Below are 14,429 nucleotides of genomic sequence, written 5' to 3'. Positions count from 1 at the left end.
TGAATTTTCACGAGTGTTTTGCGTCCCTCTGTATTGACCATGAGCTCAACCTACAATGTCCAAGGTGCACCGTTTCTTGCCACCTTACAACTGTGATAGGCTGAAGTATTTTCAACTTGTAGGATAAAAACAATTCCACTGTACGTTACTACCAGGCTTATAGTTCATAGCAAATAATTCATAGCTTACAATGAAACAAGACTGTAGCCACAAATTTTAAAGACTAAGCCTTGTGAATTATTGTTAAAAATGCATTAATATGGTCAAAAAGAACATCAACAAGACTTATTCTGAAAGGCTTTATTAATCTAGCAAATTAAATAAGAACATATGATACAAGGTGTCTGAGTCTTTGATTATAATATAGCCTATTATTAACATTTAAATACAGTATTCGATGCCACTAAGCTTTACTGCAGCATTTTACCTAATACTTCTCAACATTATCCCATTTCCTTTGAGGCTTTTCATCACCAAGTTTCAGTTCAAAAAGTATCAGAAAGCAGCCAAGTTGCCATTGCTGTGTATATCATGGAAAACTGGTGGTCAGTGTGTTTGCAGCATAAATAAATTAAAGTAAAAGAATGAAAAAAGAACTGACAAACAAAAAGAAAAAACACATGGATAAGAGTATTCTGGTTTGACATGACTAATGCTGTTGTAAGATGTTCAATAAAGAGGAGACAACTTAAAATATAGTAACTCAAGACACAACTGGTGTACATTATTTTATCTGCTTTCCTTTGATTTTAAAACAACCTTTTCCTAAAATGTATATCAAATAAGTTGTTGCCGTTATTTTCTACCATTTGTATTTAAATGAATTTATTGTCTATGCAAACACTGAAAAAAAGACTGTGTTTAGGATTTACTTTCAGTGTAAATCAAAACCCTTTCTATCATAAAGAACAGATTCTCTCAGTTAAAAGTACAGTTTTAATTCAAAGAGCTCAAGTCAAATGTCTCCTGTCAACACTGAACTGTCTTTGCTTAAATTCTTCATCTCTAAAACTTAACTTGTAACCATGAATTCCTTAAGACAAATTATCTTCTCGTTATGACTCCTTGTCATGTGATCCACGTTAAAAAAAAACAAAACAATCAAAAACACTCTTTCCAAAACGAACAGAATAAATAACGTGCAATCGTTGCACAGCATCTTTGTGAAGTAGAAAAGGCGGCCTCCGAGGACTGGGAAAATGATATCAGAGATGGACAGTACAAACACCAACTGTAGCATTTCTTTTTTTTATCTTAACGCAACCTTAAAGAAATGTACATCTGGTAATTGTGTGCGAAGCATTTGCACCTTGTTCAGAACATGTTTGCGTCAGTTTGATAAGTGCAGGTGTCCTCTGAGGGGTGGGACAGAAACCCCAGAATGAAACTAAACTCTGCTCTCCACTCTCAGAAAATTATCCACAATGTGTTCCAATCATTAGTGATGGGACTGGATTTTCCAGGGATGTGTTGTTTATTGCCCCACTTTTGGCCTCTTTAGATAAATTTCGGGGGTTTATTTTTTTTAAAGTATTTTTAGCCCAGCTTTGCCATCACCATCTTGCTGTTTCTCCAAAGTGCCCGTCGTTGACTCTGTGTGCTTTCGACCCCCTGTAAAGTCTTTTATCAGTTGGCAGCGGTTCGCTGAAAAAACACCAAACCTGAGGACCAAACATATGAAGAGAAAAGGTGAATATAAACAGACGAGAGGACGAATCAGATTTATCTCACCGAACAGAGGAAATAAGTGACAATAATTGGACAGGATTGTGTATTTTCTTGCATGTGACAGTGTGTACGTCCTTTACCCTGTGTTTTAGTGACTGGGAGGAAACTGTCCATGTGTGTTTATAGACTGTTGCAGCTTCTCCTCTTTGGCCCTTCTGCTGTGGCAAAGCTGCACAAAACATTAACACATCTTTTACTTTCCAACAAGATACGTTCCAAAAAAATGTTCCAGACTCAGTGGATTGAAGTTGCGACTGTAATGTACACAAACACATTCAAACTTTTCTTACTGTTCTTTTTTCCATGAAGGTTGTCAGGAACTCGTCGATGTCGATGCGTCCCTCGAGGAAGTTTTCGGCCGTCTCCTCCGACTCCTCCTCAGCTTGGTGGGCTGCAACTTTTAACCGGGCCTGTAGAGTGCTTAAACTGCAACTCTAGTGGGGGAGAAATACATGAAAATCAGAAAACATACTTGTTTTTTTCCCCCCTCTTAAATATTACTTTCTTTCATCTTTGAATTTTTTAAAAAACTTAATATTTCTTTCATTATTTTGTACTTTTTATAACTTTGCATGTTTGTTCTGTTTGCTGCATGTTGTGTATTTGAGGCTTTCTGTAGGTGACCATTTAGCAATCATATGAACTTGATTCTTTGCATACATGTATGAAATACCCATTTATGTACAGGCTAAATGCTGATCATCTTTGAAACATTTCTCTATAACATGTGAATTATAACTTATGTTCCATTTTTTATTAGAAATAGTTTGATTCGGAGTTGAAGTCTAAACAATAAAAACAAAGATCTTCAACAAGTCCTTGTGTGTGCTAAGAGATGCTTTTCTTTTTGTATTTTATTGCCTAATAGTCTTGATACTGACTCATCAGTTACGCTAAGCTTCAACTAAAAGTTCAGCTTCCATTTATGGCTACTACTAAAACAACTAAAACTGTGTTTGTCTCGTAAAAATAGAGAATGCAACAAGCTTCTCAGAGACCTCAGTCCAAAATATGCATCAGATTCAGGTATTTATTTGAAATGATGTGATGAGTGCTGATATTTACCTCACTGAGTTCGTGCTGTCTCTGCATCTTTGTTTCAAAGGCTGACTTCATCTGAGTCAGCTGTTCGTACTGTCCACACAGCAGACAGAAAACACACAGAATGAGTAACCCGACAATAGAGGGAATGTGTTTGTTATGCTTTTACAAGCGCTGACCTTGTAGAGCATCTCTTGTCTTTTTCCTTCCAGCTGGGGCTCCATCTGAAGGTTTTTTTCTACAAATGACAAGAAAGCGCCACAAAAATCAACGTTTTTTTTTTTTTTCTGATGCGACCGACTACGGTGGTCTGCTGTCCAGGGTGGGACATGAGAGGAACTTACTCGCCATCTCCACTATATTAGTGATGAACTCTTCTTTATCGGTGGCGACGTGTTTGAGTTGTGGCAAACCCACAAAAAACTCCAGCAAAACGTTCTCATTTTCGGACATCTCCGACAACTGAGTCAAACTGAGAGGGGCGGGAGCAGAAAATACAGAAACGATGATTGGGATACTTTTACATTGTAAGTTAATAATAAGCTGTCAAAGACATGCTAAACTGATGTTTGGGATACTTTACCTCATGTCACAGAGTTCAGGAAAAGACTCGGGAATCTCAGGCATCTTGTACACGTGTCCATTCAGCCCTGCCTGAAAGAGATGCAGCTTACACTCTGTTTTTAGAGAGAAATATAATATCCTTCCTGATAACTGTTACTATTCTTTTAAAGGTTATTTATTTCCTATATATAACCAGATAAACTGTTAAAAAATTACACTTTGTTCAAATGAAAACCCTGATAAGAATGCATGACAGAATTATTTTTGATTAATCTGGATCCATCTGGTATGTTTTTTTTTAATTGATTGTCAAGAAAACCACTGTGCCCTCGCCCCCCCCCCCCTTTTTTTTTCTCAAAAAGCAGTTTTAGAGCTAGTTTAGAGCCAGTGACTAATTTATAACTAGTTCTCTGTTTCATCCACCTATAGTCTGGCTGCAGGCCAAGAAAACTGGTGCTCCAGCACAAACGCTTCTCTGTTACTGCTTATGTCAAAGTCAGGGGATGTGGAGACCGACCGGAAAATCCAGAGCCAGTAAAGAATCTAATTTGCTTAACTCAAAAGGAAGCAACAAAAAACCCAGAACAGATTCCATATGAATGTGACATTAAAGAAGCCAGGGCAAGGTTTAAAAAACAGCTCTGAATTGGCACAAACACCATCCTTGCTTACTCAGATTTTCAAGCTAAATCCACTTTATTTTAGATTTTAACCCAGTTATGTAATACCCAAGTGGAAAGTCTGAACCAAATCAGTTTTTCCATTTTTAAAGGGTTAAAAGTGTGGAGTGATTTGGTCTGTCTGTGGTGTAGTCCTTCAGAGAACCTTATCAATTGAGTGACTCATTGATTAGGTGAATCTAATGCACTTTTAACTGCCAAACTTTTGTCTTGCTGAGAGAATTTGTTCATCATGTTAAAAACTAACAGAGCTAAAAAATAAATTTATGTTTCTTTGTTTCTAAAAACTTGAATCTTCATCTGTTTGTTTGAGATTGGACTCGTGTGCAATAATCATAAGGCTGCGTACCTGTGAGTCTCCGGTCGGTACAGGTACTGGCAGGTCAGTTAGGAGTCCGTATGCGGGAGCTCGAGGGGGCCCATGAGCAATGTCGGCCCCTGGGTGAGGCATGGGGGCGGGTGACGGAGCTGGACAGGAACCTGGAGGTGGCGTCTGACTGGGACCAACATGGCGAGGACCATAATGGAAAGCCTGGGAGGGGTAAGGAGTCATGCCTGATGGCTTGTACATACTGCTGTGGGAAGAAAATTATATAAAATATAATTATATTAAAATATAAATATAATATATGTTCAAAAATCTCAAAATATCTATTATATGTAGAAAAATATATTAACCAAATAATAAACAGCTTCAGCAAACTACTGTAAATAAAATGAAGTTTGCAGATCACATAAAGGTATAAAGAAAAGATTTTAAATCCTCTTAGTGTAAGCAGGTGGACACTCACAACGGAAAGCCTGCAGGTCCGGAGGTCATCAAGACAGGAGGACTTTTCCAGAACTCGTCCAGCAGACTCTGAATGACTTTACCCAGATCTGAGTGCATCCCAAACTACAACACACACAGGTAGAGGAAAAAGAAGCAAGCTGATGTTTTCGCACAAGACAAACTTTAGTTTAAAGAATATAGGAAGAAATATGCAAAACTTGGTTGATGTGAAATCTATTTTTCTAATTTACATCATGTTATTCCTCACAGGACTGTGTTGAAGTAGATTAATTTATGAATACTAGTTTGACAAAAAAAAAAACAAAGATTAAATTAAATTAATTTACACCTGGATACGACTGGTTGTCCAAACTAAATATAAAGTAATACCATAAACAAATATTTTGTCACTGAAAGGAGGATCTGAAGATGCAGCGGAAATGTTCTGAAAAAGCAAAAACTTTCATTATCTTGTTCCCATGAATCTCACTCTTCTGTGGACCATCTTATTTTGACTTTCGCATTTTAGTTTCACTTTTAGTCAGATTACACATTATCTGACTATCAGGTGTTACACTTTGCAATATTTCCCTTAAATTTGCCAAATGCTGCCGCTGCAGATTCTTGCATAAACAGAAAAAAGCACAAAGCTTTTTGTGTGCACATTAGCAGACGCTGGAGCTGCCTATCGAACCATATTCCTAAGACTTTCTTGAATGTTTTATATCGCACATCTAGAACAGCACATTTTTTGACCCAAGGCAGCTACTCACATTAGTGATGAGGGGGCTGGTAATCACTGTGCCATTATTGCTGTCTATTAAATGATGCCCAACAGGGGGGTAAACAGTGACCACCGGCTTGTCCTGAGGGAACTGAGGAGGCAGCAAACTGGAGGAACAACAAAAAAAAAAGGCAAGACAAGCTTGTGTTACAAGCCGTAAGTTAAGACTGCACAGATGACTTAAATATTTCCAAACAAGCAACCCATCAGGTGGGAGATACTGCATGAAACAGACGCTATATATTTTAGAAAAGTGAGTTCTTAAATATTAACAGGAGTCAGAAATGGGACCGGAGAAGCCAGTCGTGTATAACTTGAAGGAATCTTAGTTTAATCATCAAATAGATTTCTAACCAAAGTTTAACTTAATTAGAAACAGAAGAAGCAGCTCATCTTGCACTGCGACTGTGTGTCAAAAGATGTACTCACATGTTAACATTAATGGTGGAATTGTTGATTGTAAACGGTATTCTGTACTCAACATCCTTCTGGATCTCTGCAAGGCTGTGGGGGGAGCAAAATAAGTAAATAAATGTCACAACCAGTAGTTTAAAATCACTGATCATGGTCTGCACATGTATAAAAAGCATGAAACCTCTATCACCGGCAAATATTTATAATTTATTTGAGAAAAAAGGAGGGGGAAAAAAATTACAAAAACATGCCTTAAATGTCAACAGTGTGACAAAAAGTGTTATAAAACATTTGTGTGTAGCTGTGTAGTAAATATGCATAGGGTAAGATTTTAAGACAAGAGTTAATGCAGAGATAGATGGTTAATAATATGTCAGCAGAGGATTCATAATATGTAGCGTAAGCTTTAGAAAGATTCTTTACATTTCAAGCATATAACACTGTATTACATACACTAACCAAAGGTTTAGAAGCATATGCAACCATTTAAAAACGACATAGAAACCTTTAAATTGCTCAAGTTGAGACCTAAATATGCTGCACTGTTTTGCTTTAAAATCACTGCCAGGACAAGAGAGACATTCACTTTGTCACGTCTATCCCAGAAACCACATGCACAGCATCTGAGAAGCCTGGTTTTCTTGCAAAAGCTGTGTAATTCCAATCACGTCACACATTCAGTGCATTTAAGCAACTGCAGTCTTCTGCATCTAGATGTCAAAATTAGGACAGAGTTGTGTCAAATGTTTACAAAGGCTGTGGGCACCAACTTGAAAACAAAGGCAAGATGGTCACCGAGGTGTAGTAACTCCTAGTAAACAAAGGCTAATGCTTTAATCTCCACGAGCTCTTTCTAAAACTCCACGCGTGATAAAAGCTGGAATAATCACAGGACACGATCATGAGCTGCGAGCTACAACTTGTGTAATCAGCTCTATAAATAGACAGCGGGACTGTAACTGATTCACAGCTAACATTAACATTCAGGAAAACCACCGAGTTTGGCTTTGACACATTTATGGAACAACCGGAACAAATTTGTAAAGAAAGTAAAAACAAGCTCGCTGTTACATACATTAGTTTACTTAAAATGCGAGGTGGCTAGTTGTTAGCTAACAAGCTAACAATAATATTAACATTCTGTATGTTCGCCGACAGAGAAACTAACTTTTTAAAGGGGAAATTAAACTGTTTTCTGTTCGATGAGGCGGTGTTAAGAGGATCGTGTCCGGCAGCAGAGGCTGGCTTCAGGGTGACAGGTCATTGTTCATCTTACCTGGGATGAGCAGCTTTCAGGGACTCGATCTGACGCTGTCTCTGTTGTTGGAGGCTGTTCAGAGGGAGCGGTCCAGAGCCCTTAGACGGGGGGAAAAACCAGTTCATTCTCTCCCGGAGAAACCACGAACTGAACTTCGTAACGGAGCGTGAAACCCAAACGAAGAAGTCACCGGAGGAGGAAAAAGAGCATGAGCAGCACACGGAGTGGAGCTCTGTGGTGCTAAGCCGCTAGCTGGTCGATCAAGAACTCGGTTGACTATCCACTCGAGACGTACTTTTTATTCGCGTTACGAAGTCATATCCTGTTTTCTTAGAAGATAAAATATCAGCTCGGTTCTACTTCTAAACGCTCGTAGGTTATTGAAGACCTGTCATCTATATTTCTGAAACAAGAGGTGGTAGCAGAAGGAAGTCAACAATCCAGCTAACAGCTTGGGCAACTTATTTACGTACTACGCAAATGAATCTGCGTAAAACGCAACTTCCTGTTTCGATTGATTTTTCAAAATAAGAGGTTTATCCATTTTGTATTTGCTTCGTTGAAATAGAAATATAATATAATATATAAATGTATCTATAATTTAATGGTTTGCTGTTTGTAAGGTTTATATTATTAAAGAAGTTAGATAAATATTAATCAATAATTGTTGAAGAAGAGGTGTGATTAAATAAGTATGCACTTTTTCCCCACTCCTTTTCGATCTGTAAACTACAAATAATTGGTCGAGCAATATTGATGTTCTACAATCATTTAAAACGTCAATTTAAAGTTAGATTAGGAAGATTAAATGCTATTTTAGTTACTGGGATCAGTACATGGCATCATTTTAATGCAAATCTCAATTTCAATATGCTTATTCTGACTCCTGTTCCCAGCATGGGTCACAAATGTTTTTAGTCGGCAGTAAAAAAAACATATTGACCTCAGTGTTTTAAAACCTTTAGAGGGGGATGTATCTTTAATGTACAACAACTAGCAAACTGAACAGTATGTCAGAGTTTATTTCTTTATATAGCACATAAATACAAAGTTGACCAAAGTCATTTACAAATCAGTTGAACTCTGTTTCTCTGTGGCTGTTCTCCTGCATGTGTTAGATGTGTTCTTGCTTTAAAACACCTGTTTTCAATGAATGACTTGTGGCCCTGCTTCTGGAGAACTTGATGATTTGGTGAGGAGGTAATTAAACTATTTGAATCAGGTGTGTTGGAGCAAAAAACACAAAGCATCCAGGATAGCTGTCCTCTAGCCCTGGAGTTTGACTCTCCTGCGATGAAGATCTAAAGACTAACTTTGCTTCTTACAAAGAATTTATACTTGCTTACTCCCAATGCTACACTTTCAGATCTAATCCATTTAATTATAATAATTACTTTAATTATTATAAACAAATTACCATTTACAAGTTGATAGAACCACTCTGATCATGTTCCCCTCCTCATTGCTCCCAGAAGAAGCAAAGAACAATCATCAATGACAGAGATCATATGAAGTGAATCATTAATCTCTGTCAGCTTCACACTCAGAAGGAAACATCACAACTCATCATTGTGGTAGGCGAGACCAAACTCTTTAGAAACACATTTCTCAAGTTAGAAACTATAGAAATGATCCCTGAAAGTATAGTCTTAACATCCTCTACCTTCAAAACTTCACCTGACTCACAGGACTGTCCTCTTCACTCAGGGTTCACACAGACACATAAGAATATTAAAACTTATTCAGGTTAGTCAAACAAAACATTCACAACTACAGAATATTTAATGTACCACTGAGTTTCATTTTAACTTGCTAACAGTAAAAAAACAGTTTCAGTATTTCTGACCTAATTTGTCAGATAATGTGGTTCTCTGCAGGCATGCTGATCACTGTTTGTACACATACAGACAATATCTACAAAGATTTTGTTAAATGATGATAAATTTCTGTCATTACCAATTTTTTATGAGATTAACAACTGATAAAAACATGAAAACTGTGTTTGGTATTTTAGACAGGTTTTGTACAATTCTTTTTTTATTTGATTCACAAAGAAGCAAAAAATGTTCACAACTACAGAAAAACACAAAACGAATCCTTATTTTTGTATTATATACTCAGAAGGGAACATCACAACTCCTTTTTGAATAGTGAGACCATGCACTTCAAAGACACATTTCTCAGAATAAAAACTTAAAAAATACTTATTATATTACAGTTTTATTAGTTTCTAAACGTTTTAAACTCAGTCTCACTCACAGATGAGTTTTACTGACTTCAGGCTTCGCTATAATGAGAGTCTTGCTTGAGGAGGCACTAAAGGTCTTATTTATTATTTTAAGTGTTCCAACTATATTTGCTTCTAAGTAAATACTTGTTCAGACCTAAAGCTAAATTTACAGCTGTCCTACAAGACTTGCCACTGATTAATTCAGTGATTAAATATTATTTACATGTTAATACAACCACTCTGATCATGTTCCCCCCCATCATTGCTCCTGGTAGAAGCAAAGAACGATCATCAATGACAGATCATATGAAGTGAATCATTAATCTCTGTCAGCTTCACGCTCAGAGGGAAACATCACGACTCATCATCGTGGTAGGCAGGACCAAATTCTTAAGAAACACATTTCTCAAGTTAGAAACTATAGAAATGATCCCTGAAAGTATAGTCTTATCATCCTCAGCCTTCAAAACTTCACCTGACTCAGAGGACTGTCCTCTTCACTCAGGGTTCACACAGACAGACATAAAAATATTAACACTTTTTCTGGTTAGGCAAACAAAACATTGAACAAACTAGTTTTTTTTAAATACATTACAAGTTTAAATATATATCAAGCTTTGTTTGAACTTGCTAACAGTAAAAAAATTGTTTCAGTGTATTTAGTGTTTGAGTGTCACCTCTTATTCAATCAGCACCTAATTTGTCAAAGAATTGGTTCACTGCAGACATGAGATCACTTTACTCGAAAACATCCATTGGGAACATTATTTACTTCTTTGTCATTGGTTCAGATTCTGTTTTTCATCAAATTATAAAGAATTAAATAATGTTCACAATGGAAGGAATTATTCATTATGTTATAGGTATTATTAATTTAAAAATGTTCTAAACTCAGTCTCACTCATAGCAGTGCCCTACGCACTTCAGGCTTCACAATAATCAGGATCTGCTTGAGGTGACACTGATAGTTCATCTTTAAAAAAGAAAAAGTTTGGATGAAACACGTGTTGAACTACGTTCCTCTGTGGCTGTTCTCCTGCATGTTTTAGATGAGTTCTTGCTTCAAAACACCTGTTTTCAGAGAATGACTTGTGGACGTGCTTCTGGAGAACTTGAATGATTTGGTGAGGAGGTAATTAAACTATTTGAATCAGGTGTGTTGGAGCAAAAAAACAAAACATCCAGGACAGCGGTCCTCTAGGCATGGAGAATGACAGGGTAAAGTGTACTGAGTAAATTTGCTCCCTATTTGACATTTATACTTGGTTATTGTTAAAACTGAACTAACAGCCCTCACACAATCCATTTAACTTCAAGGTTTAACACTAACCAAATTGTTCATTATGAGATAGTTATCATTTACAGGTTGATAGAACCACTCTGATCATGCCCCCTCCTCATTGCTCCTAAAAGAAGCAAAGAACGACCATCAATGACAGAGATCATATGAAATAAATCATTAATCTCTGTCCGCTTCACGCTCAGAGGGAAACATCACGACTCATCATCGTGGTAGGCGAGACCATACTCTTAAGAAACACATTTCTCAAGTTAGAAACTATAGAAATGATCCCTGAAAGTATAGTCTTAACAATCTCAACCTTCAAAACTTCACCTGACTCACAGGACTGTCCTCTTCTCTCAGGGTTCACACAGAAACATAAAAGAATATTAAAACTTATTCAGGTTAGTCAAACAAAACATTCACAACTACAGAATATTTAATGTACCACTGAGTTTCATTTTAACTTGCCAACAGTAAAAAACAGTTTCAGTATTTCTAACCTAATTAGTTCATGTGGTTTCCTTACAATTCTCTTTTATATCCATCCATGAAGAAGCAAATGATGTTCACAATGAAATAAAAACACAAAATGAATCAGTATTTTTGCATTTTATGCTCAGAAGGGAACATCCCCTCCTTTAGAATAGTAAGACCATGTACGTCTGAGGCGAGCTTCTCAAGTTAGAAGCTAAATAAATGACTCATTACAATATAGTTTTATTAGTTACAAAATGTTTTAAACTCAGTCTCACTCACAGACGAGTCTTACTGACTTCTGGCTTGACCATGATCAGGATCTGCTTCAGGTGGCACTAAAAGGTTTTATTTGGAATAAGTGTAGAGATTATTTTTGCCTTTACTAAATATTTGAATGATATATATTTATAATTGCTCACAAATAAAGCTAAATTTATAGCATTTGCACAAATGTTTTAATTATAACAGTACTGAACAATTCAATTACCATGAGCAGATTATCATTTTAGAGGCTATGCAACCACTCTGATCATGTTCCCCCCATCATTGCTCCTGGTAGAAGCAAAGAACAATCATCAATGACAGAGATCATATGAAGTGAATCATTAATCTCTGTCAGCTTCACACTCAGAGGGAAACATCACGACTCATCGTCGTGGTAGGCGGGACCAAATTCTTAAGAAACACATTTCTCAAGTTAGAAACTATAGAAATGATCCCTGAAAGTATAGTCTTATCATCCTCAGCCTTCAAAACTTCACCTGACTCAGAGGACTGTCCTCTTCACTCAGGGTTCACACAGACACATATAAGAATATTAAAACTTATTCAGGTTAGCCAAAGAACACATTTACCAAACTATAGATTATTTTTTGTTGCTGAAACAAAGGTTTAAATAAATGAACCCAATTTGATGAAGTGGTTTAATATTGGTTCATGGCTTCATCTGGACATCACTGATATAAAGTTGTAGTGTTCAGGCACAGTGTAAGCACAGCACTGCTACAGAAACTAAAAATTCATTTGATCTTTTAGTTTCTACTGATTCTGCTTAATTACACAATATTTACTTAAATAAGTGTCGATCTAATCAAAAATGAACAAAAAGGTTTAGATCCATAAAGAAGTACATAACGTTCACAATGGCAGAAAAATCAAATGAATCATCATTTCTGTTTCATGCATAGAAGGGACCATCACAACTCATTATGTTGAATACTAAGATCATGTATTTCAAAGGCACATTTCTCAAGTTAAAAGCTAAATAAATTAACTATTATAAAGCAGTTTTGTCAATTTAAATGTTTTAAACTGTGTCTCACTCATAGAAATGTTCTACTTTCAGGTAGTGATGGCAAAATTGAAACATGGAACATTTGTTCTGAAACACAGTTCCACATGTCACGAGACAGTTCCATTGTGCGTTCTATTACACCACCAACTAAATATGTGATTTTAATTTTTTTTTTGTCGTCTTCACTTGATCGGTGGCTAATCCAAGTCCCAGCATTAAAAAAAAAAAAAAAAAACATATTCCAAAGCTCTTCTAGAGTGTTCAGTGCTTCTTATGCTTGCAAGAGTTAGTGTTTGGAAATAACACCTCCATTTTGCAGCATCTTCATGAGTGTGCAGCACCTCAGCTTACCACCCTGCTGGTCATTCTAGTAGAGTAAACATCAAATGCCTGTTTACATAACTAAAATAAAAATTATAACCTATTAGACTGTTATATCCTAATAGGATGTACTTATAGCACATAAGCACGTTGTAGAGATGCCCTTACAGACTTTCAGCCATACCTCCTAGACACTGATGTTTGTCATATCAGTCAAAACAGAACAATAGTAGACACCCCCGTTGAGATCTAATTAAAGTGATAGTGGCTGTAATTACTACTCTTGACCAGCAGGCGTCACCGCAGAGATGAGTACTTCATCAGTAAGTTATGATATACGCTTGAAAACTATATTTGCTCCATGACTTTTTTCCCTGACAGGATAGAACAACCACTCTGATCATATTCCCCTCCCCATTGCTCCAAGAAGAAACAACGAACGATCATCAAAGACAGAGATCATATGATATGAATCATTAATCTCTGTCCGCTTCACGCTCAGAGGAGAATATCACGACTCATCATCGTGGTTGGCGAGACCAAACACTTTAGAAACACATTTCTCAAGTTAGAAACTATAGAAATGATCCCTGAAAGTATAGTCTTAACGATCAACCGTCAACACACAGAGAGTGATTCCCAGAACAACCAATGTCAGTCAGGGTTTGTATTACCAAACGTACCCAACACAACGACTAAACTACAATATAAAACTACAAAACCCCTATAAGTAACACTTCAGTTAAGTCAGTTCCTAAAAATGTTAGTTTATTTTTTAAACTCTACTTCATACCCAGAATGCTTTGCGAGAACCATCATGTCCGTTAAACAGTTTAAAGAAATTCGTAGCTTCAACGTGACCGAGAACCATCGCTTTAAACTTTTTAAAAATGTTCTTAGAATAAAGTCAAACACATGGTTCTTTTCTTTTGGTTGTTTTTAGTTTACATGTGAAACGTGCCGTGCAGTACGTCGCTTTTAATGTTCCTGACGCTGGGACGGTCAATGAAGAAACGTTCCGCTTTACGACCTAACTGGTCGATTTAGCGATTTCTAGGCCAACAAAATGTCTCAATTTAAAATTTAACCTCAATAAAATAAATACAGACGTGTGAAATCACATCTACATCCAGCTGCAAAGACGAACAAACAACAACAATAAAAATCGTTATAATCCACTTGTATTAGCTTCGAGGGTTTAGCAGCAGTTAGTCTCGTCTAACACTTGAGGTCAGCATTTTATCACAGCTACAAGACTAGAGTAAAGTCTACAAACAAAATTACTGATAAAAAAAAATCTTCTACTAAATTTTTACTCAAATTTTACAATTACTTGTATGTCGTGACCTATGCTAAAAACAGCGAACAGCCGAAATTTGACTCAAACGGGATAAGTCGCCTGAAAATGTCTAGAGACATTGTCAACTTCATCCTATTTTTTTATTCGGTTTTAATTCGTTACAGTTCAGATAAGAACAGCAAAGTAAACACACATTGCGATAAAATGTTTTTTTTCTTGTCTTTTAACGTTACAACAGTCTTGTTCGTTAGTTAGCTAAAATTGGCTAACGCTTTCATAAA

The 14,429-nt window shown here is 36.5% G+C and overlaps 1 protein-coding gene and 5 non-coding genes across 7 annotated transcripts; all 6 read right to left on the bottom strand.

Moving 5' to 3' along the window:
- Nucleotides 1-283: 283 nt before the first annotated feature.
- vps37a (VPS37A subunit of ESCRT-I) lies at nucleotides 284-7,719 on the bottom strand. 2 transcript variants are annotated; one of them, XM_017425572.3, is made up of 12 exons: nucleotides 7,260-7,719; nucleotides 5,999-6,073; nucleotides 5,559-5,676; nucleotides 4,805-4,908; nucleotides 4,363-4,585; nucleotides 3,353-3,423; nucleotides 3,114-3,241; nucleotides 2,949-3,007; nucleotides 2,794-2,862; nucleotides 2,019-2,162; nucleotides 1,809-1,897; nucleotides 284-1,661 (listed from the first exon to the last, which is right to left on the bottom strand). In XM_017425572.3, the coding sequence occupies exons 1-11, from the start codon at nucleotides 7,364-7,366 to the stop codon at nucleotides 1,817-1,819; spliced, it is 1,179 nt and encodes a 392-aa protein (XP_017281061.1). In that variant the 5' UTR covers nucleotides 7,367-7,719; the 3' UTR covers nucleotides 284-1,661; nucleotides 1,809-1,816. The 2 variants fall into 2 exon arrangements, with proteins under 2 accessions (XP_017281061.1, XP_017281060.1); XM_017425571.3 differs by having other exon boundaries at nucleotides 4,363-4,588; nucleotides 7,260-7,718.
- A 957-nt stretch (nucleotides 7,720-8,676) lies between these two features.
- Nucleotides 8,677-8,892, bottom strand: LOC112450820. Its single transcript, XR_003039536.1, has one exon. It is a non-coding gene; the product is annotated as a small nucleolar RNA U3 (small nucleolar RNA).
- An 813-nt stretch (nucleotides 8,893-9,705) lies between these two features.
- LOC112450818 lies at nucleotides 9,706-9,920 on the bottom strand. Its single transcript, XR_003039534.1, has one exon. It is a non-coding gene; the product is annotated as a small nucleolar RNA U3 (small nucleolar RNA).
- Nucleotides 9,921-10,845: 925 nt separating this feature from the next.
- LOC112450819 lies at nucleotides 10,846-11,060 on the bottom strand. Its single transcript, XR_003039535.1, has one exon. It is a non-coding gene; the product is annotated as a small nucleolar RNA U3 (small nucleolar RNA).
- A 692-nt stretch (nucleotides 11,061-11,752) lies between these two features.
- Nucleotides 11,753-11,968, bottom strand: LOC112450821. The gene has a single exon (XR_003039537.1). It is a non-coding gene; the product is annotated as a small nucleolar RNA U3 (small nucleolar RNA).
- A 1,270-nt stretch (nucleotides 11,969-13,238) lies between these two features.
- Nucleotides 13,239-13,454, bottom strand: LOC112450817. Its single transcript, XR_003039533.1, has one exon. It is a non-coding gene; the product is annotated as a small nucleolar RNA U3 (small nucleolar RNA).
- Between the last annotated feature and the right edge of the window lie 975 nt (nucleotides 13,455-14,429).

Source organism: Kryptolebias marmoratus, linkage group LG3 (genome assembly GCF_001649575.2).
Source record: "Kryptolebias marmoratus isolate JLee-2015 linkage group LG3, ASM164957v2, whole genome shotgun sequence".
NCBI lineage: Eukaryota > Metazoa > Chordata > Actinopteri > Cyprinodontiformes > Rivulidae > Kryptolebias > Kryptolebias marmoratus.
The sequence above is the reverse complement of the archived record's forward strand: the minus strand, read 5'-3'. Positions and strand labels throughout refer to the sequence as shown.